The sequence below is a fragment of the Theobroma cacao genome, chromosome 1 (assembly GCF_000208745.1).
Source record: "Theobroma cacao cultivar B97-61/B2 chromosome 1, Criollo_cocoa_genome_V2, whole genome shotgun sequence".
Classification (NCBI taxonomy): domain Eukaryota; kingdom Viridiplantae; phylum Streptophyta; class Magnoliopsida; order Malvales; family Malvaceae; genus Theobroma; species Theobroma cacao.
In genome coordinates, this window is record NC_030850.1 from 36845789 (window position 1) to 36871307 (window position 25519).

General features: G+C 36.0%; 4 protein-coding genes across 6 annotated transcripts in view; 2 read left to right on the plus strand and 2 right to left on the minus strand.

Moving 5' to 3' along the window:
• The window catches only part of LOC18614590 (tetraketide alpha-pyrone reductase 1), a 9566-nt gene extending 5862 nt beyond the window's left edge, over positions 1-3704 (plus strand). The window contains exons 1-7 of one of the 3 annotated variants that reach the window (XM_018123346.1): positions 841-1011; positions 1094-1365; positions 1462-1631; positions 1804-1995; positions 2185-2347; positions 2646-2832; positions 3324-3704. In XM_018123346.1, the coding sequence (XP_017978835.1) occupies positions 1245-1365; positions 1462-1631; positions 1804-1995; positions 2185-2347; positions 2646-2832; positions 3324-3471 (981 nt within the window). In that variant the 5' untranslated portion in view covers positions 841-1011; positions 1094-1244 and the 3' untranslated portion in view covers positions 3472-3704. Of the gene's footprint in view, positions 1-840; positions 1012-1093; positions 1366-1461; positions 1632-1803; positions 1996-2184; positions 2348-2645; positions 2833-3323 lie in introns of those variants that run through there. The other 2 variants (XM_007052413.2, XM_018123352.1) reach the window with 2 other exon arrangements.
• On the minus strand, positions 4001-8802 carry LOC18614592 (notchless protein homolog). Its single transcript, XM_007052414.2, has 13 exons — positions 8467-8802; positions 8106-8187; positions 7893-7982; positions 7334-7459; positions 7008-7135; positions 6623-6822; positions 5983-6046; positions 5741-5851; positions 5390-5527; positions 5155-5297; positions 5016-5070; positions 4528-4584; positions 4001-4437 (listed from the first exon to the last, which is right to left on the minus strand). Exons 1-13 carry the CDS (start codon positions 8617-8619, stop codon positions 4354-4356), a joined length of 1431 nt encoding a protein of 476 aa, XP_007052476.1. The 5' UTR covers positions 8620-8802; the 3' UTR covers positions 4001-4353.
• Positions 8947-17196, plus strand: LOC18614593 (alpha-N-acetylglucosaminidase). The gene is made up of 20 exons (XM_018126411.1): positions 8947-9363; positions 9537-9610; positions 9875-10086; positions 10442-10563; positions 10699-10784; positions 11348-11442; positions 11618-11699; positions 11912-12018; positions 12572-12602; positions 12811-12928; positions 13338-13388; positions 13836-13945; positions 14118-14220; positions 14575-14673; positions 14978-15088; positions 15323-15564; positions 16144-16147; positions 16262-16501; positions 16705-16783; positions 16868-17196. Exons 1-20 carry the CDS (start codon positions 9136-9138, stop codon positions 17101-17103), a joined length of 2430 nt encoding a protein of 809 aa, XP_017981900.1. The 5' UTR covers positions 8947-9135; the 3' UTR covers positions 17104-17196.
• LOC18614594 (polyamine oxidase 1) lies at positions 17138-24081 on the minus strand. The gene is made up of 10 exons (XM_007052418.2): positions 23950-24081; positions 23542-23791; positions 23173-23301; positions 22978-23039; positions 22525-22679; positions 21063-21206; positions 19684-19833; positions 18400-18654; positions 17844-17925; positions 17138-17752 (listed from the first exon to the last, which is right to left on the minus strand). The coding sequence occupies exons 1-10, from the start codon at positions 23999-24001 to the stop codon at positions 17553-17555; spliced, it is 1479 nt and encodes a 492-aa protein (XP_007052480.2). The 5' UTR covers positions 24002-24081; the 3' UTR covers positions 17138-17552.

Here is a 25519-nt window from a genome sequence, read left to right on the forward strand (position 1 = left end):
TTTTATTTTTATTTATACTCATTAAAAATTAAATATATTAATAATTTAATAAATAAAACATTAATAGTTTAAAATATTAATATTTAATATTTTAATCATGTTAATATTAATAATGTTTCAATTATATATAAAATATTAATATTTTAAAATTTACAAATAATTTATTCTTTTTTATTCTATTTTTACTTTTTTTTTTTTTCTATGGGTCGATCACTGGAAAGGCAACGGTGTAACAAAACGTCGATCTGGCGCACCATGTGGCCGGATCTGGCCACTATGGTGCCAGATCAACGCTTCTCCACTACTGGATCTGGTCGTGGAGTGTCAGATCCAACAGTGGGATCTGATCGGGAAGCACCAGATCCGGTGCTTCCCGCGACGAGATCTGACCGTTGAGTGTTAGATCTGACTGAATCTCGGTTCAATGTTATTGGAAAGGACTAGATCGACGCTTTTCGATCATATTCGGTCGCTGTCGTCGTCGTCGTTGCCGTCGCCGTCGTCGGTGTTGAGTTCCAATTAGAGAGAGAATGAGAGAGGGAGAAGAGAGAGAAAGAAAAGGGAAATGGGAGAAAAAAAGAATTTATAGGTATAAGGTTGTAATATTTTTAGATTATAAGGGCTATTTTGATCATTATATATTTGAAAATTATTTCATGAGCTATGAAATACTTATTATAGGGAGAAAAGAAAATAGATAAAGATAACTTTTAGCCTATTTAATAGAATTTTTATTTTTACAAAATTACTATTTTGTATTTCAATTTTGTACCAAACAAAGAAATAAGAAATGACCGAGAATAGAGGGAATAGCATTCTCCGTACCAAACGTGCCATCATTGTTAAGTAATTGCAGCCTTGCGTAATTGAAAGCATCGGACAAAACAAAGAAAAAAGTAAAAGACAGTTAAGGCACCCCAATTTGGAAGAACAGCATAGAAGAACAAAAAAGGTGGTAAAGCATAAATTCCAGTTGCAGATGTTTTAAGGTAAAGAGCTTCTTATTAGCTGGTTTGCACGCACTCGATTTTGATCAAGGATTTGATCAAAGTTCGATGTTGAAACTGAATTTTTTTTTTTTTTGTCATGGCAGTGTTGGAGTGGCAATTTACCGACGTGCCATAATTCAGATTCCATCCCATCCATTACAAAATTCTAAAAACACCAGAGAACTTGTAACTCGTTTACTGACAACTAAGTCGCTGCTGGGTTCTGAAGTTAGAGCGTCGGGAATCTAGCTGGAGATGAGTAGTGCAGCAGAGAAGGTGGTGTGCGTAACCGGAGCGTCTGGTTACATTGCTTCATGGCTCGTTAAGCTCTTACTCCAACGCGGCTATACTGTCAAAGCCACTGTTCGAGACCCAAGTTAGCGCTGCCCTCCTGATCTTTCTTCTATTCTTATTTTTATGTTTGTTTTTCATCAAAAGAATGAATATGCTACTATGTTTGAACCTGGAACAGATGATCCGAAGAAGACAGAACACTTGCTTGCGCTTGATGGAGCCAAGGAAAGACTTCACTTGTTCAAAGCGGAGTTGACTGATGAAGGATGCTTTGACTCTGTAGTGGAAGGATGCCAAGGTGTTTTCCATACAGCATCTCCTGTATTGTTTTCACCTGCTGACCCACAGGTTCTTATCTTTCCAGTTTGTAATTAGATCACTGGGTTAAGTAAATGAAAGATCATATGCAGGATGCGGAACCATTGTTAAAAGAAGAGTTTGATTCTTTAGATTTATGAGTTTTCAAGCTTATTGATGGTCAATTTTTGTACAAGAAAGTTTCAGCTTTTCCCAATTTCAGGCAGAAATAATTGGTCCAGCACTCAAGGGTACCCTTAATGTTCTTAAATCATGTGCAAAAGTTCCTTCAATCAAGAGAGTTGTCTTAACATCTTCCATGGCCTCAGTTCTATTCAATGGAAAACCTTTGACTCCTGATGTGATGGTTGATGAGACTTGGTTTTCAGATCCACGCTTTTGTGAGGAAAGTAAGGTGTGTACTTCTGCTAATTTCTTGGTACTTACTATTTATGTTATGTCCTGCACATTCACTGTCGTTTATTTGTTCCTAGTGTTCAAGAATCTATGAGTGAGTAGTCTCAGTTATACAATCTCTCTAATTCAATTTGTATGTCTCTGAATCATAAAGTATTAATTCTTCATGATTTTCGGGTTTTGCCAGCTTTGGTATATGGCGTCGAAAACTTTAGCTGAGGAGGCTGCTTGGAGCTTTACTAAAGATAATGGGATTGATTTGGTTACAATCAATCCGGGAGTTGTGATTGGTCCTCTTTTACAGCCAGCTCTAAATTTAACATCAGAGCTGATACTAAACCTCACAAAAGGTCTTTTCTAACCTATTGATGTTGATGCACAAATATTTTCTTTCTCCAATTGTTTATGAAAACGAATTCACTTCATCCCATCACTTTCTGGAAGGACAACTATACCCTATCTTTGGTAAGTTTGGGAAGCATATGATAGATCATCATGGGGTAGTCCATCCCCATGAAAATTGTGTTTGTTGCAACTTGCAAATGCTTAATGGCATCATTCCTGTAATTGCTGCTAGATCCTTCCAAGGGTTATATGCTATTGCTATTTCTGTTGTGAAAACAATGGTTAAAAATCTTTTGGATGCAGGAGAACACACTTTCCCAAGTCCAACTTTTAGGTTAATTGATGTTCGAGATGTTGCATATGCACATATTCAAGCGTTTGAGATTCCTTCAGCTAGTGGCAGATATTGCTTTGTTGAAAGAATTGTACACTATTTGGAAATTCTGAAGGTGTTGAGTGAACATTATCCTGCTTTGGGCCTTCAAGAAAAGTAAGCAGTCGTGTTTATCTTGCTATTTAGCACATCGCCAAATGCAACTCACATATACTCTGATTTGTCTCGATCACATCTTACTTTCACTGGATTTCTGTGATGAAACGTTTTGTCGTTTTCTCACTTGACTGTTCTAACTTGATAAATACTGCAATGGTGGAGTGAGTATTGAGTGAACTTACATGAATGAGCTACTGTCTTCTATTTCATTACATAGATTACGGCAGATATTCTTGGGGAGTTGTTTGTCAATGGAGTTCTTTAGACTGTAAGCTGAGCTCGTTTCTTTTTCTGTTATCTTATTCATGAGCTCGAACTGTTATAACCCATTCCATGTTATATAAGAATGCGATAAAGAACAGGTTATCTCAAGGTTGTTTAGTTGCCTGAACTAGTGATCATCTTAAGAGTTTACTTCTCTGTTCAGAAAATTACTGGATCGATAATGGAATTCTGATTAGAGTCATGTTGGCCTTCATTCATGGCAGATGTGGAGATCTTAACAAGCCTCTTGAGCGAACTTACCAGATATCCAAGGAGAAAGCGAAGAGTTTGGGTGTGAGCTTCATTCCTTGGGAGGTGAGTCTGAAGGAAATTGTTGAAAGCTTGAAGGAGAAGGGTTTCTTAAGCATCTGAATTGTTACTTCATTTTAACGATCCCTGTTGTAAGAACTTGTTATTTCTATGCACTTCTAATCATCCGTCACTTGTATAATTTGGAAGTGTCTCTACTTTCAGGGACTGCTGTTTGTGTTGGAAGTTTAGGTTTTCATTTACTCCCCTTTGTAGTCAGCATAGGCAGAGCATCTATGGAAAAACCAAACTGAAATTCAAGCATCTGAATTGTTGGAAAAGAGTTGGCATATGTATCTCTCCCTCTTTCTTTCATTTTCCCCAGTATGAGCACTCTGTACTCAGCTAGGCTGGAGCACCATTCAAAACAAATTTGCAGCAATATTTTATGAACTTATAATGGTCCTCAATCCATCAAAAGGTCTGATAATGTAATTTCCACTGTCATACCCTGTTTGACATGAAAAGAGAAGTAAAATGCTAGATGATCATTCCCCATCTTTCCCGCTACTCTGGTAGCTGGTCATAAATTACACATCCTTATTGTTGAGTGCTTTTCCTTCTTTTTCACGTCCAAGATTATAGAGCGATAAAAGCGAGAAACACCAGTATATTCAACCTCAAGGTAAAAATACAACCAACCTTAGCAATAGACTATTTTACACTTAAATTAAGACACTAGATCAGTTGCAATGTTTCCGTGCAGCTTATATATGGTGACATTAGCCACCAAACGATACTGAACACTGACAATAGCTGCATAACTGAAATGCTTCGCAAAGTTGTTTCCGTCAATGCTTGCCTGATTGTGTAGTTCGTGGTTTGTTGCAGTTGTACCTATCATTGGTCCCATAAGACCAAATGTGTTGCCATTGATGGAAACCGCCACATCATTTAATGTTTCAACCATGTTCCAATATGCACTTTTGGCTCCATTGATTATTCTTAACCCATCCATAACTTCAACACCCTATCCTTACCACCAGAGGCAACTTTCTCACCATCTGGGCTCCAATCAACAGCATAAACCTTTCCAAAAGGATCACAAAGATGAAGATCAGTCACCAGTATGTTGGCAAAGCAATAGAGATGATTCTTTGCTAATATGGAGAACTTTACCTCATCAGCATGGCCCGGAAGGTCTTGTTTCAATTTTTTTGTTCGAATATCCCACACCTTGAAAATAACAACCAGTTAGGTTTCATTAGAAGAGAGGGAGATGGTAAGAATAACATGAATGTTAAATGAACATTAGCATTCCATCCTGGGCCCCAATCAAAGAAATAATGAAGAGATAAAAAAACATTGGACTTAGAGGAGGAGGTTGGGGTTGGGGGAGAGAACCTAAGCCAGGAAGGACAGATAGGCAGCAGAGGTAGAAAGAGGGAAGAATAAGAATACCACCCATGAAAGAACAATAGCCCTCAATCAACCAAGTTCAGAAAGGACACAAAAAAAGCCAACTTTAATTTGGTTCATTTCTATGCTGCCTCAAATATTGAGCATGTGAGTATGTTAAACAAAAATGCCGAACCAACAATCTCAACCATTTCTCAGGATCTTTCAATACCAAAAAAAAAAGCAGATAAGAAATTTCTAGGAATTACCTTCAAGGTGGAGTCTTTGCTCCCACTTAAAAGAAGCCTACTATCTGCGGACCAGCTGCTTGGCAACATGCAAGATAATCATCAACCATGAAAATAAGAGAAAGGAGATATGGAAACAAATTATAGAAACAGCTCAAACCTGATCTGATAAACAGGCCCAACATGCCCCCGGAATGCAGCAACAAATTCTCCAGTAGTACCATTCCACAACTTGACTGACTTATCAAATGATGCACTAGCCACCCATTGCCCATCAGGTGAGAAATAAACATGGTTCACAAGCTGCAAGCAACCAACAAAAGTTACAAACTTAAAGCATGAAGAAACCAACAACTGATTACAATCAGGCAGACTGGCAGCAGTATAAGTTGTACCTGTTGATGACCAGTCATGCGAACTTTGTGGTGTTTGCTGACAGCAGGTTCCCAGAGGAACATGGTAAAATCATCAGATCCTGATACCAATCTTTCTGGGGCATTGCCCTTCATTTTGTTGTATCTTTCTAGAGCAACCTACATTTTATAATGCAAAAAAGTATAATTTCTCTTCTACAAGAAAAATGAGAGAGCAGGAAGCTTGAATACAACACTCAACTGGTTATTACATCAACATTAGGGGAAAAAAATAGAAAAATAGTAGCAATTGTAGAGAGAGAGAGAGAGTAGAATTACAGAGATAAATTTTTATTGATACAAGAAATTATGACACCAAATAAGTAACACTACCTTCTTCATTTCTTCTGGAGATGAATATTGTTTGCCAGTATGATCAAAAGCTCCAGTGCGAAGAACATATTCCGTGCTCAATGCAAGGGAGTTAACCCAATGCCCATGACCCTAGAACAAGTAGCATACGGAAATGAATGGCTGCAATAAGAAATTTAGACCATATACAGTAGCAATTTGATGTATAGACATGCCAGACGGGAGCTTAATATAGAGATGCTCTAACAGATGCAAAAAGTTACCTTCAATTCACGAATTAGCTTCCCTTGTGAAGTTTCCCATACTTTGATAGTACAATCCTGGGAGCTTCAGCCAGTTAACAAAAAGAGATCATTACTGAGCAGTTAAAGTCTAAATGGTAGCTGTTAATAGACAAAATTTGTTAATACAGAACAGCTCAACAATTATTTGCATGCAACCAAGGTCTTCACGGAAGCTTGTAATGCTTCTGATGGAAGGGAACAAAGTTGAATTCCTTAACCTCCGTTCTTCCAAGACCAATTCCCATTAGACACTTAGAGTCACATCTAGCCTGCCCATTAGATACTTAGATACTTGGACGATGAAATACACCACAAGTACTCTCCTATACTTTGTGCATTATAATAAATTTTGAAAGAAAAAGAAGGAAAACAGCATATATTTTGAGCTGAAAAAAAAAAAAAAGATGCTAAGTAATTGGGCTTTGAGCTTTTGTTAAGATGGGTAACAAAATGTAAAATGCATTCTTTCGTAAAGGAAATCAGAAGTGAACATTTAACAATCAATAGCCTAATTATTTCAATGCCATTCCTACAAAAAATTAGACTCCACTTTCATGGAACAGACTAAAATGCCATTAGTAAATATAATCAGAATCATAGAAACAGAACAAAATTGTACCCTGTATATATGACTCCATCTCCACCCCATTTCACACATGTTACCGCGAGTGTGTGGCCACTGAGACAAATAACACATTTCTTTAAGGAAATATCCCATATGCGGGCATCACCATCTTTGCTAGCACTTACAAAGCGACGGCATGGAGCATTTAGATGTAGAGGTTCCCATGAGATACCAGTGATCCATTTCTTGTGGCCCTAGAGCAGAATCCAAGTATTAGCACCAGAGATTATATGGGTAAAACACTGACAAAACGCAAAAGGAAAGCACTCCATTGTTTTTTGACCAATCCATTAGACAAAGAGTTCCAGTTTAAAGAGGTCAAAGGAACTATACTATTTTATAAATAAATTATATAGTCATTCAAGAATAAAGACTTTACAGTAAGCGGATTGCCTGCAGGCTTCCCTGTATGTGGATCCCAACATTGAAGTTCTCCAGACTTGCTACCACTTACAAGATGTTTACCATCCAGTGACCATGCAATACAAAGAACCCAATTCTTGTGTCCTGAGTAAAATCAGAAGGCATATGATTAACATAAAGTAGTGAAATGCAATGCATGCAAAGAATGACAACAAACTGAATTTAGTGTTACATAGCTTGTCTTTTTCTTATTCAATTTGTATGCTTAAATACTTCACTGTTGTTCAAACAGCTCAGCAGGCAACTGACTAAGAAAGCAATATCAAGTCCGAATTTTCTAACCTGTACATGTAAACATTGGCGTCTGGGTATTTAGGTCCCATAGTCGGACAGTGGTATCACCTGAGCCACTTGCCAACTGTCGTCCATCAGGGCTAAAGGCTACAGAAAGCACTGCTTCGGTATGACCTATTATAACAAAGCAACGAGAAAGATTTAGGATAACCAACAAAATAATACCAACATAATGCTAGTGAACATTTTACTTTTAATGAATCCATATAAAGAAACAAATAATATAATTGGCTTCTCAATTAGAGCCTGAACCAGAACATGATTTCTTTGAAGTTTAATCATATTATCATATCAAGAGCCCATATGACAGACAATTTTTACAAGAATTTTGTTTCCCTGCGAAGAAATAGGCCAATAATAAACAAGTAATGAGACCCTGCTTGTGATTGCACCACCAGAACATAACCAGAGAAACCAAATAAGTACGAACAATAATTTTGGTGAAGGTAATAGTAAAAAAAAGGCTTTCCAAAATTTATTTCAGCGTCTAACAATTTCAACATCCATGATATTAACATTTCCATAGCAAAGGTAAATCAATCCATACCAGCAATTGTAGCTGAACACCGATTAACTGGACGAATCCGGAAAACTGCCTGCGGTTGATAAACTATTGATAGTGTTTTCTCCATGGAAACTGAAAATTTGTTGGTTCAGATTCACCAACCAATAAAAGGTTAAGATTATTGAGAAATATGAAAAAAAATCAAGTACTAGAAGCAAAACTGTCACAATTTCACTTATATCGATCCGAACTGACCTTTGTTTTTCTCCAAGTAAGTTCCAAGTGGCACGAGAAGCTCTTGATTAGATATATAAAATGCATATGGTAGCTTCTCCTCCTGAAGCAACCCAAATTGCAAATTTCATCACTCTTCATTCTCAACAAGCAGTTTATTATCATGACAACTTGATCATATTGGGCAGTAAAATGGGCAAAAAACTTAATGAAAAAAAATTCAAATTTTTAATAATTCAACCAACTATATCCAAGCAATTGGCATAAAACTTTGCAAAAAAATGCATCCAATGTAAATTAAAAGAAAAAAAATTAAATTTAACAACTTGGAACTAATTAGACCAAATATAATGCAATGAAAAACCAAAAAAAAAAAAGTTACATTTTTTAGAAGCGTATTGACAATCTGTTGAAGCTGAATAGGACCAACGTTTTGGGGAAGATACATGGTGCCGCCCAGAGTAATCCCTTCTGGGTCTGTTAACACGCACATCACGCTTTTCCCCGTCTCTCCCTGCTCTGTTTCCACCTCCATTTTTTCCTTTCCCTTTTTGTTCGCTGTAAACAATTCGGAAATTCTGGAGAAAATCAGAGGGTTTTAGAGGAGTTTAGGGTTTTTGGTTTCTGCGCGATTGAAAGTGCGAGTTTTGGGGGAATTTTTCATTAGGGTTTTGGAGGGGGTTTAAGTGGTGATGGTGGGCCTTGGTGAGATCCACCGGAAGTGGCTGCGGCTTACCTACGTGGCCTTATCTCAACCCTTTGATTTAAGTTTAGTTGATATGTTTGCTCTCAATTTATGAAAAATAAAAATAATAATAATAAAAGAATTTCAAGCTGACCACCGTAATTATTGTTAAAAAAAGGCGGCACGTTAACGACCACAAGCACTCGTGTCAGTCATTAGTTTCTTTGAGTTTCGACTGCTTGCCGTTTGGATTCTCTTCATCGTTTGTTTCTGTCTTTGACTCTTTCACGAGCACCCTGAACCATTGTTAATTTGGATTACCCTGGGGGGCAATCAGAATTCAGGAGAAATTCCCAGAATCAGGAAATGAAAATCATCGCTGCTTGTAACTGCCTTTTCAATGTAATTATCTTCATCTTGTTTCTAACATTACTGCCACAATCCTTTGCGAGAACTGAAGCAGTCGAGCCGATACTCACACGGTTAGATTCTAAACGATCATCTCCATCTGTTCAAGAATCAGCTGCTAAAGCCGTTTTGGGAAGATTGCTCCCTACCCATTTTCACAGTTTTCACTTTGAGATTGTCCCCAAGGTTTGTCATTATATGTTGGGTCTGGTTTTCAAAATTGCTGGTTACTGTTGTTGTTACTTTACTCGTTTCAGTCATTGAATTCTGAAAGGGGAAATTAGTATAATTTGTTCTTGTTGTTACCATCTTTGACAGTTAGTTTTTTTTTTTTTTTGTTTTTCACTTCCCAATATCAGGACGTTTGTGGTGGACGAAGTTGCTTTCTGATAGAAAATTACAATCGGACTAGCCAAGATGGACCAGAGATAATGTATGTACAAATTGATTCTTGTTTAAGAATCACGATTTCAGTTTCACATTATTGAGTGTGAGGGTGCATGTCTTTTAATGACTTTGTGTTTTGATCAGTGATCATAGCCCTCAGCATGGATAATGTTATTCCTGAATATAAGGATAAGACAAGGGGTTTGAGATTGTCTTCTTTTCTTCATTTTTGCTTCAGTTTAAGAAGATAGGGAAATGTTTAGTTTACTGTTTTGGCATTTTGGTTGCCGTTTTTTTTTTTCAATTCCAGAATTAAAGGTACCACAGCAGTTGAAATTGCATCCGGCCTCCACTGGTATATTAAATATTTCTGTGGTGCTCATGTATCTTGGGACAAGACTGGTGGTGTGCAGATAGCTTCTGTTCCCAAGCCAGGTTCATTGCCCCTTGTAAAAGATGGGGGTGTGCTGATTCAACGGCCAATACCATGGAACTATTACCAAAATGTTGTTACTTCTAGTTGTAAGTATGGAATCTTTGTTCCTATCTTCACTCTCTGCCATTCACAATGGTGGGTTTGCTTAATATCATATAGTCTTAGCACTCACAATCATCATAGGCCTGCATTCCCTGTTGAGAATGAAGAAAAAGGGTAATATTGTTTTAGATTGTTTTATAGTTGGAGTGTATTTTCAGTGTATGCAGAAGTACTTAAAGCCTTATCCTAATAATTAACAAGTGATTGACTCTGAGAACAAGATGATAACAACAGATATATAGTTTTGCTGAGCAAAAAACAAACAGATATAGAGTTTTAGGCATTTCATGATGTTGGTCGAATATATTACCCCCTGTAATATCATGTCCTTCCCTGCAGATTCATATGTGTGGTGGGATTGGCAAAGGTGGGAGAAAGAGATTGACTGGATGGCTCTTCAAGGAATTAACCTACCTTTGGCATTTACAGGCCAAGAAGCCATTTGGCAAAAAGTTTTCACGGTGAAGAACTTTTAATGTTGTTAAGCATCTTGATTTGTCCATATTGGTGCCATCTTATTAGTTTTCTCTTATGTTAATGTTGTCTGTCGATAATGGACTCAGTTCTATTATTGAGAATTGGCTTTTAATTTCTAGGGTTTTAATATTAGCATGGAAGATTTGAATAACTTCTTTGGTGGACCTGCTTTCCTTGCTTGGGCTCGCATGGGAAATTTACATGGGTAGGTAAATATGTTTTTTTTACTGTCATGCCTATTTCTCAAACATACTGACTACAAATAGAAGTTAATGTCGAAGTTGCCAGTTCTATATTTCATATTTGAATAGACACATTGGTTTTATTACACACTTTGGCATAAGAATGAATTATCCATATGGGTTATTAGTTAGAAAGCGTTTGAGCCAAATTAAACCCACCAAGTAGAAACTAATGTATAAGCCAATTTTAGCTGTCATGACAAATGGGTTATATACACAATTAATGTTCGTAGTGAATGAGTGTTCTATAGAACCTTCTATGATCCCTCCTTTGAACATATTTCAAATTTTTTTATATTATAGTGTACTCATGCACTTGTCAATTACAGAACATGATCATGATTATAAGGGCTTTAACAAATTCTAGTCATCACAAATAGAATCATAAAATATGGTGCGAGGAATGCAATGTTTTTGTTGAACTTTTGTGAATTGTTGGGTTAGTCAGTTTGTAATGAGTCCTGTTCTTCATTATACTTATCCTCCGCCTTTGGTTTGTTTGGACCTAAGATTTATTTTATCACAGGTGGGGTGGGCCTTTATCAAAAAACTGGTTGAAACAGCAATTAGTTTTACAAAAAAAGATACTATCTCGAATGTTAGAGCTAGGCATGACTCCAGGTATGGTCATCTGATGGAAATTATATTTTCATTTTCAGTGTTCATGTCACTTTGTGTATGTCTAATGCATCAAATAATTGCAGAAAAATTTTGTTCAAAGTTGGTTGGCACCTTGTAGTTTCATTATTGTTTCACGACGTAGCTAATAAACTATAATGTTTTCTATCTGCTCCAGTGCTTCCATCGTTCTCTGGGAATGTTCCAGCAGCTTTGAAGACAATATTTCCTTCAGCAAATATAACTAGACTAGGGGACTGGTACTTAATTTTCTACTATTGAGCACACATTATGAATTAATGATAGCATCCCTCATGGGTTTCACATAACACAAATTATGAATTGTTATTATTATTTTAATTATTTTGGACCATACATATGCATCATACGAATCATATCTGGTGGTTATTGCAAACCTTCTCTGATTATGTTTATCTGCATGAGTTTAAAATTCTGTTTTATCCCCTACTAGGAATACTGTAAATGGTGATCCCCGTTGGTGCTGCACTTATCTCCTGAATCCTTCTGATCCTTTATTTGTCAAGATTGGAGAGGCTTTTATTAGGCAGCAAATTGAAGGTGTTACTTGAATTAACCTTGTATTTGTTTAATCAGTATTATTATTATTTGTATTAATGTTTTAGAGAACATTCAGCATTTGACAATAAAATGATTGGGAAACTTTTGTTCTTTTAAATGGAAAATGTATATCAAATCTTAATGTACTACTACATGATTCTGTTAGGAATGCTGAATAAAAATAAGAAGGGAATTAGTTCTATACCAGGTGAAACTCTAAATTTGGCTCAATATATCTGAACATGTGAAACAAGCAAAAGAGGAGGGTATATTCCTAGTACAGGGGTAACATGAAATTTAGGTGTTAAATACACCACCTTTACTGAGATCTTATGTATATGTTGACTTCATTTATGTGAAGTATGAAAAGAAGGAAAGTACCAGAAAAGGTAAGCCTTTAATTTCTGAATTGATGACACATTTTATATTTCTGCTATACATAAAATATATTTAATAAGCTCTGTGGTTAAATATGAGCATTGTACAATGTAATCTTCCCTTCTTGATGGGTCAATTACTTATTTTGGGTTCACACTGTCTTCATCTACTTCAGAATATGGGGATGTGACGGATATTTACAACTGGTAATTTCCTTTATTTCACCAATCATAAAATGAGCTAGTAGCACTTACACACACACACACACACATTTATTTTTATGTATGTAAAACATACTTCATCTTCCTTTTTTTTTCAGTTTGTTAGGTCTTTTTTTTCCTTTTTTCGTTTTAGGCTGTGTGTACTTTGTACTATACTTGTGACATGGAATAAATACATATTACCTAACTGCAGTGACACATTCAATGAAAATTCACCGCCTACGAATGACCCAACATATATCTCATCACTTGGCGCTGCTGTGTATAAAGCAATGTCCAATGGTGACAAGGATGCTGTGTGGTTGATGCAAGTATGCTCTTTACTGCTCCTACACCACCCCCTGTTTTTTTCTGTTTCTTCTTTTGTGAATACTTTGTCATATACCAATAGAATAACCTATGATGTTAGGATCCTATAAACTGCTGTTTCACCTACCATACACAATCAGGCATATTTTTTTTTATTAATATGTAATATGATATTGGGCTGATAAGAAATTTTGCATGACTGCTGAAAATTATATTTTTAATGTCTCTGGGCTAAGACATAAAAAATGGATAAGCAGCTCAGGTAAATCCTACTTTGTTATATGAATATCTGCCTTGCATGATCATTTTACTGTATGTGTTGACCATACATGGCCATATGTAAGTTAGCTCCTGCACTGCAGGTTTCTTTTCTCAGTTCAATTATTACTTGATTATTCTACCAATGTGCAGGGTTGGCTTTTCTACTCAGACTCAACTTTCTGGAAGCCACCCCAAATGAAGGTATATATTTACTTAGGACATTAGTATTAGCTAGCATATTTTGTTCTTTCCTAGTCATTGTTATGGAAGTAGATTAAATAATTTTGAGGTGTATGAAAAGTTTTATCCCTTGAAATGATCTAAACTATACAATTGATGTCTGGACAATCACTCAGTTTTGAAGTTATTGAGTTCTCAACTAAGGCTTCTAATAGGAAAAGAGACATGGGCGATAAGGAGGATTGATGGATCTTGCTACAGCTAACACCTTGTGCATTGGTGCAGGAAATCATTGTGATAGCCAATGGATAGAGCATTATGATAATAGCATTTGATAGAACTGGATCTTCAAGTATTATTGGTTTCTGAATAATTCTCAAGCTTAGGAACTTGTACCTTTTGGCATCATAAAATTGCTAGGGTTATTTTCTTAAGTTTTGTTGATCATATAACTGGTGATATCTGCAGGCACTTTTACATTCTGTTCCACAAGGGAAAATGATAGTTCTTGATTTATTTGCTGATGTCAAACCAATATGGGCGGCTTCCTCTCAATTTTATGGCACCCCTTATGTCTGGTAGTAGTCTCATCATTTTCTCCTCCTGCAATTTCACAGCATTACATAACCATTAGCAGGATGTGATTAGCTTTCAAATTATCTTTCTTAATTTTTTTTTTATTTTTTATCCCCTTTATTATTCTTTAAGATTGATGTTTGTGGTAAAAACATTCACTAAAATCTATATCAGGTGTCTACTGCATAATTTTGGAGGAAATATTGAAATGTACGGTACATTGGATGCAATTTCTTCTGGTCCAGTTGATGCTCACATCAGTGAAAATTCAACCATGGTATGCAGAGGGTCATGCGTTTGAATACCTTCTAGTTATTGCTATGAAACTTATATTTCAAATATGTAAAACTTTAAGGACTACAAAGTGCTATTTTAGACTAACCAACATGATGGTTTTAGTTAAAAGATCATATAACTTCCATGTATACACCGTCTATGGGATACCGTTATTTTCCCATTCTTTTGAACTTATTTTTTGCATTCAGTGGTGTTAGATGACTTTAGATGTCTAACACTACATGAACTTTCGGTACTTCTGTCTTCTGACACAATTTGTTTTATTTTGAAGAGCTTCTGACACAATATTGCTTTAATGTTTCGATAATGGAACTTTTAATAATGTCTGATGTAGGTTGGTGTTGGCTTGTGCATGGAAGGAATAGAGCAAAATCCGGTTGTTTATGAGTTAATGTCTGAAATGGCATTTCGAAAGGAAAAAGTTCAAGTTCTGGTAATTGCATTCAATTGCTTGAAGTACTTTTTGTTTAAGAACTTAAAAGTGATGCTAATTACCTTTTACCTCTTTCCTATTCTGTTAAGATAAAGTCCATTATGTTTCAAGTTAGAAGATAGGACTCTCTCTCTCTCTCTCTCTCTCTCTCTCTCTCTCTCACTCAAACATTTCGAGGTTTTAATTCTATATTCTGAAGCTTTACTGAGGATCATGACATAATTGAGATGCATGTAGTGATATTGCTCTAATGCTTCTTTTCAATTGTCAAGGCTGTGCCAAAATCTAACTTCTTTCTTTGCAGGAATGGCTGAAGACCTACACTCATAGACGTTATGGTAAATCAATTCAACAAATTGAAGAAGCTTGGGAAATATTGTATAACACTGTTTACAATTGTACAGACGGAATTGCTGTATGTTTCTCTGTTGAGATGCAAATTGCTATCTCATATTTACTTCCATATTTTACTCTTAATTCAAAGACGCCAATGTTAGCTGATTACAATATGGTTGGCCTTCAAGTTTTACTGTGGAAATATATCTACTTGGAATAGATTCTTCAGCTGCAATCTTTAACTTCTGAGTTTTGTACTTAAGGACATTTTCTAACCAAATAGGAGCTAATATAAACTCTTCCTTTGTTTCAGGACCATAACACAGATTTTATAGTCAAATTTCCAGATTGGGATCCATCAACAAATTCTGGATCTCAAACATCAAAGCTAGACAATATGCATAAGCTCCACACAATAACTGAAAACAGAAGATTTTTATTTCAAGAAACTATCTCTGATCTGCCTCAAGCACATTTGTGGTATTCTACTCATGAGGTTGTCAATGCTTTAAAACTCTTCCTTGCGGCTGGAAATGATTTAGCTGGGAGCCTCACNATGGCCCCCATGGCACGATGCAAGGGTTTAGTGTCCCTCTTTAGATTAGGGCTTTTGGTGATATTAGCAACATTACATTTTTATTTTTTTATTTGAATTGGAAATATTTTATATTTAAATAAATTCATTTAAGTGTGTTTTCGTGCATGTATTTACGATTCAAAAAGACGGATTTAGATTTTTGTAATTTAAAAAATAACAAATATAATATACAAATGAATATGATCAAATATACAAACACTAAGTCCCCCCCCCCCCCCCCCCCCCTTCTTTTCCCAACCCTTTTATTCTAACCCTTCTCACCTCTTCATCTAGCAATATTTATCAATAGTTCTTTCCCCCCACTGTTCCCTGAGGAAATTGTAGCTAAAACATTCAACTTGAACCATGAAGAACAAAATGCAGATATATGCTTACATGATATTTAAGTGCTCAATAAATTTGTCGGCTTATTTGGATCAAGCTGTTGAAGGGCACAACCATTCAGTAACAAACTAACAATACATAAATGGTGAGGAAATTGAAAAAACATCTTTCCCATAAGTTTCAGTTGCCTTCATCATTATCATGCTGATGATATATCTTACTCAGTTGATATTAGAAGATTAACAGATTATCTGATGCATGCTAGAACTAGAAGAAGAGGAGGTAAAAACATAAATAAGAATTATATCTCCTTATGCATGGTTTTTTGACAGATATGACTTAGTTGACTTAACACGTCAGGTGCTGTCAAAGCTAGCAAACCAAGTCTATTTGGATGCAGTGAAAGCTTTCCGAAGGAAGGATGTCAAAGCTTTAAACGTTCACAGTCAGAAGTTTCTTCAACTAATAAAGGACATCGATATTCTTCTTGCTTCCGATGACAATTTTCTGCTTGGAACATGGCTTGAAAGTGCAAAAACGTTGGCAGAAAATCCAAGTGAGATGCAACAGGTGTGAACAAATATTTTCCTCATCGTTTTGTTACTTTAATAGTTGAGTAATTAGTCAGGGACAATAGCATACCATTTCATCGGTCATATTGCACAGACAAGTTGAGTCAGATTTTGGTGCTGGATTAATCAGATGTCTAATGATATATCTAGCATTTTCCAGTGGTTCAAGGCTCATGGACTTACATCTGTTCCATGTGACAGTATGAATGGAATGCTAGAACGCAAGTGACAATGTGGTTTGATACCACGACAACGAATCAGAGCAAGCTTCATGATTATGGTAATTTTAAACATATTCCATCATCCAAAATAAATCGATCCCTTATTTCTAGTGTAACATTAAATCTTTCTCTCTCCTCATTAGCGAACAAGTTTTGGAGTGGACTGCTGGAAGGGTACTATCTCCCACGAGCTTCAAGCTATTTTAGTTGTCTGTCAAAAAGCTTGAAGGAGAATGAGAGTTTCAAGTTGGTGGAATGGAGGAAAGAATGGGTAGCGTTCTCAAATAAATGGCAAGAAGGTGTAGAACTGTATCCATTGAAGGCCAAAGGAGATTTCCTTTCTATTGCCAAAGCCTTGTTTGAAAAATATTTCAATTAAGGTTAGTTGCAAGATTAACAATTCAAAAACAAGATTAAGAGAGCAGAAGAGTTCTTTCTTATATTAACATTTTAAGTACAATTAGAATCTGAAGTGTGAGTTCTTCCTCTTTTTTTTTCTTCTATCATTTTCTCATCCAAATCTATTGAACAACTGTTACATGGATGCCTGGGGTAAAACTGGTTCCTTTGTCAAAATTTCAAAAGCCAGGCACCACCAGTGAAGAGTAGCAGCTGCTCTCGGAAGACAATCAGAAATGATCACACCACTTTCAGACATCTTTTCCTCTGTTTCTTGTAATTATCATCTCTTTCATTCGAACTTGTCTGTGGTGTTAAAAGGGGTTGGTCTAGGCTTGGATCGGAACCCATTTTTCCATCCATCTCATTCTCGATGTTTTCATCATCATCATCATCATCATCACTGTTATCAAAGTTAGGTCCATGGAGTCATAAGATTGCTTCCGGAATGGCACCAAGCTTGCTGCTAAGATATAATTGTGTAGGAACATCACATTTGTGGAGACCTGAGACTGCATCCGTCTGTGTCAAAGTTAATGCTAGCAAGGGTTCTAGCAAGAAAGTTTGATTCTCATTTTTTCTTTCATCCTTCCTTATTTCTTCCAGTACTGCTTTACTTGTGTCAATACCTGTAAACATTTAATCTCAGAATTGGTCAGAACTCAGACAATAGGGTTCACGAATTTCTCTCGAGTCAGTTAAATTTTCATGTATCCTCACCAGCAAGGTATCCACCATGCACATAGCCATTAAATCTTTCACTTGTGTGTTCGCCTGTGAAGAAAATGCGTCCAACTGGGGCCTGAAGGAAATTTAAAAAAAGAAAAAGGGAAAAGGAAAAGCCAACAGTGTTAAAATCATGATTCAATATTCTAATGCAGCTTGCTGCTTGCGTTATGAGGTTATCTTAAGCATCCAAAGAAAAAGATTTGCTTTATGTATCTCTGTATCATGGATAAAATAATCAACCCAAAGCGGAACTATGACCAGCAGAAAAGCAGAGCATTAGATAAATGGCTTTTCTCCCATATATATATATATATATATATATATATATATATATATAATTCTACCAATCCTCAAATCAGACACAGGAAGAATTTAACAGTTCCCCTTGATTCAACCAGTTAGATTTCTTTCGTTCATTTTCAGATCATGCATTACTTGGATATTACCAATAGAAATATAGTTGCTAATAGCCTGAGAGATTAACGTTCAGAATGTCAAAACACATGCAGAGTAGAATTTGATCTTAAAAGTAAATACTATGAGTTACCTTAATGTCATTAACAACTTGGTTATTAGAGATTATGGGGTAGTTGCTGTAGCTGCCACGCTGGAACCTGTTGTTCCACCAGCGGGGAACAAGTATATCGGTGGCATTAGGTATGTCGGGCCCAAACATGTCCCTAAGCACACCCATAGCTTCCTTCAACGTCTCTTCATCGGATTGAGCTTCCACACGTTTTGATTCACCATTCGTCAATGTTACGACCAAAATATTCGAGCCAGGGTAGGCATTCTCCATGTGCTGATGAGATAGCAACAGATCAGCAGTCAATTTGGATGAATTCAAGGAGCAGTTAGAAATGAATGGATGATACAAAACTCTAGTAGATGCTTAAAGATGTAGGATTCTCATTCAAAATATCAAATTTTTTTTTATTAATCATTATACAAGTAAAGAATCTACATTGAAAAACTCAATACACCTCAAATAAGATAAAAGACAGTACGATTCCATATTGCCTCCACAAGAGGCCACCCATCATTAAAAAGATGTTCAGTTTTCTTCGAAATCAAACAAGAAAAGTAAATTATGATTTTGTGGGTATCAAAGCTTATTATCAAAGGCATATGAACATCAGTCCCTCCATTAAAAACACAGAAAACAGCGCAGATAGTGACTGGTTCCTACAATGCAACCAATTCAGAGCCCTAAGACAGTGACCAAACACTATCAGATACACAAACATGCAAGGAGAAACCATTCCGTGCCAACAATTCTCTTGCAGTAGGTAATCTCTACAAGCAAATAACTACTAAATATTTTAATATGTCTTTTAGCTGCGGTAGTTGCCCAAAAAACTTGATTTAAGGTTATTTTCATATGTGATAATACAAGTAGCATTTGTCATATTATCTCAAATCCATAGTATCAGTCATCACATTTTGACATATCATGTACGGCTGCTAGGTTCTTAATGATAGACCCTAGCACATTCGACAAACAACAAAGTCAACCACCAACCACATTACAGATTAATATATGCCAGTAATTACTGGAAATTTGTATTTTAGAGGCAATGCCTTATCAATTATGTAACATTACAGCATTGTCGTTTTATGCGGAAAAACAGGGTTTTTATAACATGATAAATAGGTCAGCCTGGGATCAAGGGCAGCACACAGCGCAACGCATTGAATCAAAATAAACCAAAATGAAAAAATATTGAATTTTCAGTTTACTAAAGTGACAGCAACAACAAAAGGATTAGTCAGACCAAACATCAAAGTTAGCTGGCAACTATATTATAAAGGAAAGAACGATTAGACTAACCTGCCAAAACGTGTAATAGCCTCTCCGCTCGTGAGCATAGATGAAGAACTCTTTCTCAGGCCCACAAGGCCAGAACTTACAAGGAAACTTGAGGAAGATCTTGGTATACACCATCACATCACATTTCTCTATGGCTTCCGTTTTCCACCTCTGTTATCATTTAATACTTTTTTTCTCGATATTAATATTTAATCAAGCATAAGTAATTTTATAGTAATCAAAGGAAATTTTACACGATTAAGCAATCTAAAGCCCAGGGACCACTACAGGAAATAATTGCATGGGATATAATAAGCAAAATCATAGTCTGAGACATCTCTAAGAAATTCTTTCCAAGCTCATTCTGTGTAAGTGGTGGATTTTTCATTTTAATAGCCAAATTATGATTTTCGCTGTAACAGACAACTTCCATAATTGACTAGCATTCAAAAGGCATTTCTTCTTTGTTCCAAGCCTCATTATCATCACCTAAAATCCTACATACTAAACACATGAATTTGATACTCAACCTCAACCTCAAATTCTTCATATATTTTCTCATAGATTGTTGGTCACGATCTCACACTAGTTCCAGTTCTACTATATATTAGCACCAATCAAGAGGATGAGTGATGACTACTGCTCTGTACCTTATGGCTAGGTCTAAACATGGCTTACCTGCTCACAGATATGCTTAAATCATGGGTTGCCCTAAGCACTAGTCCGAGTGAAATAGCAACACCTATCTGTCATACATGACTATTGAGTTTTTGAGAAATCTAACTATCAAGCCAAAGTTTCCCCGGAAAAGCATGTTAAGGCTTTGAACTCCACACATTCTACCATTGCTAAGACTAGCCTGTTTAATTAGTAGTAGTATCATATTTTCAAGAAAATGAAATGCAGCTGTCACAATATATTTTATATGCAGATTATCACCCCACACCGTACACGTGTTGTACTAAAAAAAAAATCTCAAAGCCAGAAAAGTACTAATCACATGAGCCTATGGGTTACAAAATCTGTGGATCACCGTGCAACCCATGGTATTTGCTTGTAATAAAGGCACCTCGAAAATATATATCCCTTTCATCACCCACCAGCAATCTCTATTTAATACAGCTAAGTGGCTGGAGCCATGAATTCTGACTCTTTCCAACTTTATGATATTTACTATTGTGGCCCACACCCTATAAAATAAGGAAAACACTTTGGCAACTCCCATCTATGGGGACCCATAGCCTAGGGTTCTTATCCTATTGCATTCAACGGTCAAGATCCTCCTATTAATGCAGATAATGTTGATGAACAAGTGTTCATAGAAAAGCTAGATTCTAGTGGGTTTTTACTACTATAAAAAAGGGAGATAAAAACATATAATAAAGAAAGAGGATACGTACGGGCAAGGGTGGCCTGAAGGAAATGAGATCGCTTTGGAGAACACCAATGCTAGCAGACAAAATCACGTAGTTGGCTTCGTAGACGCAACCATCTTCTGTTTTCACCGTGACGCCGTTTCTCGAGTGCTGTAATTCCCTGACAACCTGCCCCGAATCCATGCACAAAGAAACATCTTCAGCATCATAATAATATATGATACTCGTAAACAGGAACTAATAAATTAATTGAAATTTTTTAAAAAAATTAATAGAAGTCCAAGGTAACAGCCAACGAGTCTCATAAGATTCTGAGAAGTCAAAGCAAGAAAACCCGTGCAGTTCAGATATCAGAAGCAGAAACGGGAAAGATTTATTGAAGGAGGTACATGGAGCCCCATGCCCCCATTACCTATTTAAGGGAGGTTTCTAAAAGACTCTGTGAATAGTAGAAAAAAAAGGGGGAAAGTGTTCACTATTTGTCTGATTTTAGAGCAATCGAGATAGTGAAGACAACAACATATTAAATGAAGAAAATGACAAGACTCTCTATTTGCATGTTCTTATGCGAGTTTGATAAGACATCTCAACTCCTGGGTGTTGTTCTCTGGTCATTGTGGACAGTGCGCAGGATAGTGAAAATTGGGGAACTTAGGGCCCTACTGATTGATGATAGTGAGGTAAAAGTGCTTGAAAGGTTTTAAACATGAAGCCCGATTGAAATGAAAAATATAAGGTCAAACTATGCCCTGTTTAAGGGTCCTCAACTCCTCAAAGTTTCACAACTTTGCATCATTGAAATTGCTCACAGTTGGGAACAGACCCAACATCTGAGGTTGACTAATTATTTTCTTGTTTTCAAACGTGTTAAAATCATTGCAGTGAAGGAAAAGAAGAGTTCAGCTCATAAACCAAGAAAAAAAAAACAAAAAGAATTCCAATAATTTCAACGAGAAATATATACGATTAGTATTAGTATTAAAAGAATAACGAGCTTTGGTCTATGATCATGATGACGATGATGATCTGATAGCTAGAAAAGAAAAAAGATGATAAAATAATTCATTAAGAAAAGAAATTAAAAAACAGAACCCTGAAAACAGTTGACCCTCCATAGTGAAGAAAAAGGTGTATCTAAGAAACATTATATAATAATAAAAACAACAATAAAATAAACAAAGGTGAAAATAGCTTTCAGTAAACGTCATTATCTGCAAACTCCCAAAAGTGGGTCAATCAATCTCAACAACAAAAAGAAAGCAGTGCATGCATACAAAACAGAGCTTCAGATTTTTTTGCACACTTTCTGCTCTTTTTTTCTATTTTCTGTATTTATTATCTCATTGCTCTCTGTCCCTCTGTTTTCATCCCATGATTGAGTGACAAGAAAACAAAACAACCATATCATATGGACTGAAAAATTGATTAAAAAAAGCAAAACAAATTGAAAGGTGAAGCAAAAGAATCAAAGAGTTGGATTTTATACCTTGTTGAGTTTGAGACGACTGTCCAGGATTTTACCCTCCGACGTAAATAGAAAATCCTCAGCCATTTTATGCAGTAAATACTCGTAACCTCTTTCATCTGCCACCAAAAACTCTCTTTCTCCAAAATCTACGTATGTTGATATTGGCTCCACCTCTGTATGCAAAACAGCAAGCATTAGCAAAAGGAAAAAACAGGGAAATTTAATGCTCTGTTCAGTGTCAATGTACAAGAAGAAATTTCTAATGAAATAATCATTGTTATTTGTATTGTTTTCCTTTCTTATTATGACTACTAATTACCGTCAGGTGTCCGGTCAAGATTTCTTTAAGCATATTTTTCACGAAGCAGAACAATCCAAATGCATGAATCATAATTAAAATATTTTCAATTGCATTTCTTGACTTTTCTCAGCATCCAAACAGGGAAAAACAGAATGGGTGGTGGAACTTGCCTGCCATCTCAAAATCGTGTAATATGAAGTCAATTGCGAGCTCTATTGGTGTCTTTGGCGTTCTAAAAAAATCCACAATGAAAAACCAAAAATGTATGGGAAAAGTTAATTCACTGACATTTAAGAGAAAAAAAGAAAAGCACTACCAGTGAATTAGTAATTAATGATTATGAAATTATCATATGTTCTTCTTACAGAGGTTGGTCGGTTCCTTTGGAGGCATCGTCGACACAGTTTGCATCTAGGTCCCTTAGTTTCTGAATCGCTGAGTCCACCGCTTTTTTGTACGAGTCTGCGGCGATTCCACTCGGAAATATCTTCCCGCTGCAACTCATTCATACAAATATTAAACTTTAATACATTAATACGCATAATTTCCTTTTTTTTTATTTCTTGAAAAACAGAGACTCAACAGAAAAAACTAGAAGAAGAAAAGCCAATTGACACCGGCGAATCCAAATTGTCCACACGGCGTCTTTCAGATAAAAAAGTTTTCTCATTTTCAAAGCTCAACCGTTCACCGCCAAATAAAATAGTTAAAAATCTCAGGTTTCGGATTCGGACCTCCGATCATAGATGTTATAGCGGGCATTGCTGTAGTCAGAGAAACAGGTTCGGAGGCCCAACTCTGCGGCAATCTCCCAAACCGGGTTGGATTCTTTACCACCTACACCGGCGATCCAACCGGCCCCTAGCTCCACCGACACGCCTCCGAAATTTTCTTTCCGGATCCTACCGCCAATTCTATCGGAGGCTTCCAAAATCACCAAATCCTCAATTCCGTTCTCAGCCAAAACCTTCGCCGCCGATATACCTAACCAGAATTTAAAAAATCATCAATTAAAAAACACAATTTCTCGTTTCTCAACAATTTTTTTTTTCAAATTATCAACACACAATAACACGTAATATCCACATCTTTCTTCGTTAACAAGAATGTATTATTCGGTTAGATTGTTCTCCGTTACCGACCGGAGATGCCGGCGCCGATTACGACAACGGAGGAGCGAGTTGAGGAATCCATCTACGAGAGCGATTAAAAAGAAAAAAAAAGAAAGATAGAGGAGGAATGTGTCTGAGTTTGTGTCGTTGTAGTCTGCTGGCGAGAGGGGCAGATATAGCGGGAGTCAGTTTATATAGGCTTTTTTTTTCCTTTTTTTATTTTTTTATTTCCTTAATTTCTTTTTAAAATAATTTAAAAAAATGTGCTTTTTGATTTGTTTCAACTTTTTCAAGTTGTACACGAACAAGTAAGTGAGCGTAGTCTGATCGAATTTCTACTCCTGATTGACGAGGATTTGACGCGTTCCTCCACAGCCAAAAGGACATATTGGTCTTTTTCATTAGCTAGATTTGAGGACGTCTGAAATTTTTATTGGACAAATTTCACTTTCACTATATAATTTTAATTTTTTTACTTAATACTTTCTGCTCTTTTCTCAACCTTTTGTGAATAAATTTTATTTTTAAAAATAATTACACCTTTAATTTTTGATTCTAAAATATTTTAATAATTATGCTGGACAAAATTAACACTGTAACTTTTTTCGAGAATTGAACAAAAAGAAACGTGAAAATAAATTAAAACGGAAGATTTTTTTTTGTTTGTGATTAGTTATTAATTATTAGTATTAGACACAAGGAGTGACTTTGGGAATCGAAATGAGCTAAGCAATTTTGGTTGCATCATCCATGCAAATCCAATGCAATTGCTTTGAAATTTCCTAGTCGGCTGTTTGTTTTCCTCGTTTACAAAATCCGGTTCCTTAACTCACGTTCTTATTACTAAAATACAAGATATTTGTTGTTTGAAACTTGGGAGAAGATATGAAGAATAATTTTGATTTTACTATTGGTATTGCTTTGGAGAGTAAACAAGAACCATCTAAACCAATGCTATATGATCTAATTATTGACTCATAATTAATTAAATTATGGTTATTTAGTCTTGACTTCATTAAACTATGACGTTTACATTAACCTTATCAATAATTGAATGACTTCTATATAGAGAAATTAAAAAAAAAAAAACAAAGGCGGCTATATTATGATACTCTTTAAATCTTAAATATTAGCAATTATCTCATATAACATATTCATATTTATGAAATCTATATGCTATCAGTAATGAGTTAATAGAAAAAATCCATATGCTATTAATCGGTTGGATGAAGTTGTCTTACGTGGTCCGATTCTAAGAGGAGAACATGCAGCAAATAGTCTTTAACAGTGATAAGAATGGAACAAACATTTGGTGCCTAATTAACGAGCTACTTAGGTCAATAAAAGTCGGTTTGGATGTGCAGGACGGTGCTGAAAACTTTGATTAAAGTTAATTAAGTGAATAAAATTCGATTTAGACGTGCGAGATACTACGAAGAGAATGCTTTTAATTCGAGGAGGATGGGAGGAAAAGAAAATGGTAAGTGGGATAAATAAAGGACGTGGAAAGTGTGGCATAGCGTTGTCCTGAGACGAAAGGTCATAATCAGAACGTGAAAGGCAGGGGATGGGCGTTGGATGATCAGAAGAATCCAGCAGG

What these genes read in the sequence shown, in the direction of transcription:
- LOC18614592 (XM_007052414.2), bottom strand. Translation starts at nt 8,619, where the DNA reads ATGGAGGTGGAAACAGAGCAGGGAGAGACGGGGAAAAGCGTGATGTGC. An exon ending in TCAATACGCTTCTAAAAAAT is followed by an intron (nt 8,188 to 8,466) that starts GTAACTTTTTTT and finishes GGGTTGCTTCAG; the next exon opens with GAGGAGAAGCTACCATATGC. An exon ending in CTGCAGGCAATCCGCTTACT is followed by an intron (nt 6,823 to 7,007) that starts GTAAAGTCTTTA and finishes ATTCTGCTCTAG; the next exon opens with GGCCACAAGAAATGGATCAC.
- LOC18614593 (XM_018126411.1), top strand. Translation starts at nt 9,136, where the DNA reads ATGAAAATCATCGCTGCTTGTAACTGCCTTTTCAATGTAATTATCTTC. An exon ending in TATTAGGCAGCAAATTGAAG is followed by an intron (nt 12,019 to 12,571) that starts GTGTTACTTGAA and finishes CATCTACTTCAG; the next exon opens with AATATGGGGATGTGACGGAT. An exon ending in AGGAAAAAGTTCAAGTTCTG is followed by an intron (nt 14,674 to 14,977) that starts GTAATTGCATTC and finishes CTTTCTTTGCAG; the next exon opens with GAATGGCTGAAGACCTACAC.
- LOC18614594 (XM_007052418.2), bottom strand. Translation starts at nt 24,001, where the DNA reads ATGGATTCCTCAACTCGCTCCTCCGTTGTCGTAATCGGCGCCGGCATC. An exon ending in ACACGATTTTGAGATGGCAG is followed by an intron (nt 22,680 to 22,977) that starts GCAAGTTCCACC and finishes TTTTGCATACAG; the next exon opens with AGGTGGAGCCAATATCAACA. An exon ending in AAGTTGTTAATGACATTAAG is followed by an intron (nt 17,926 to 18,399) that starts GTAACTCATAGT and finishes AATTTCCTTCAG; the next exon opens with GCCCCAGTTGGACGCATTTT.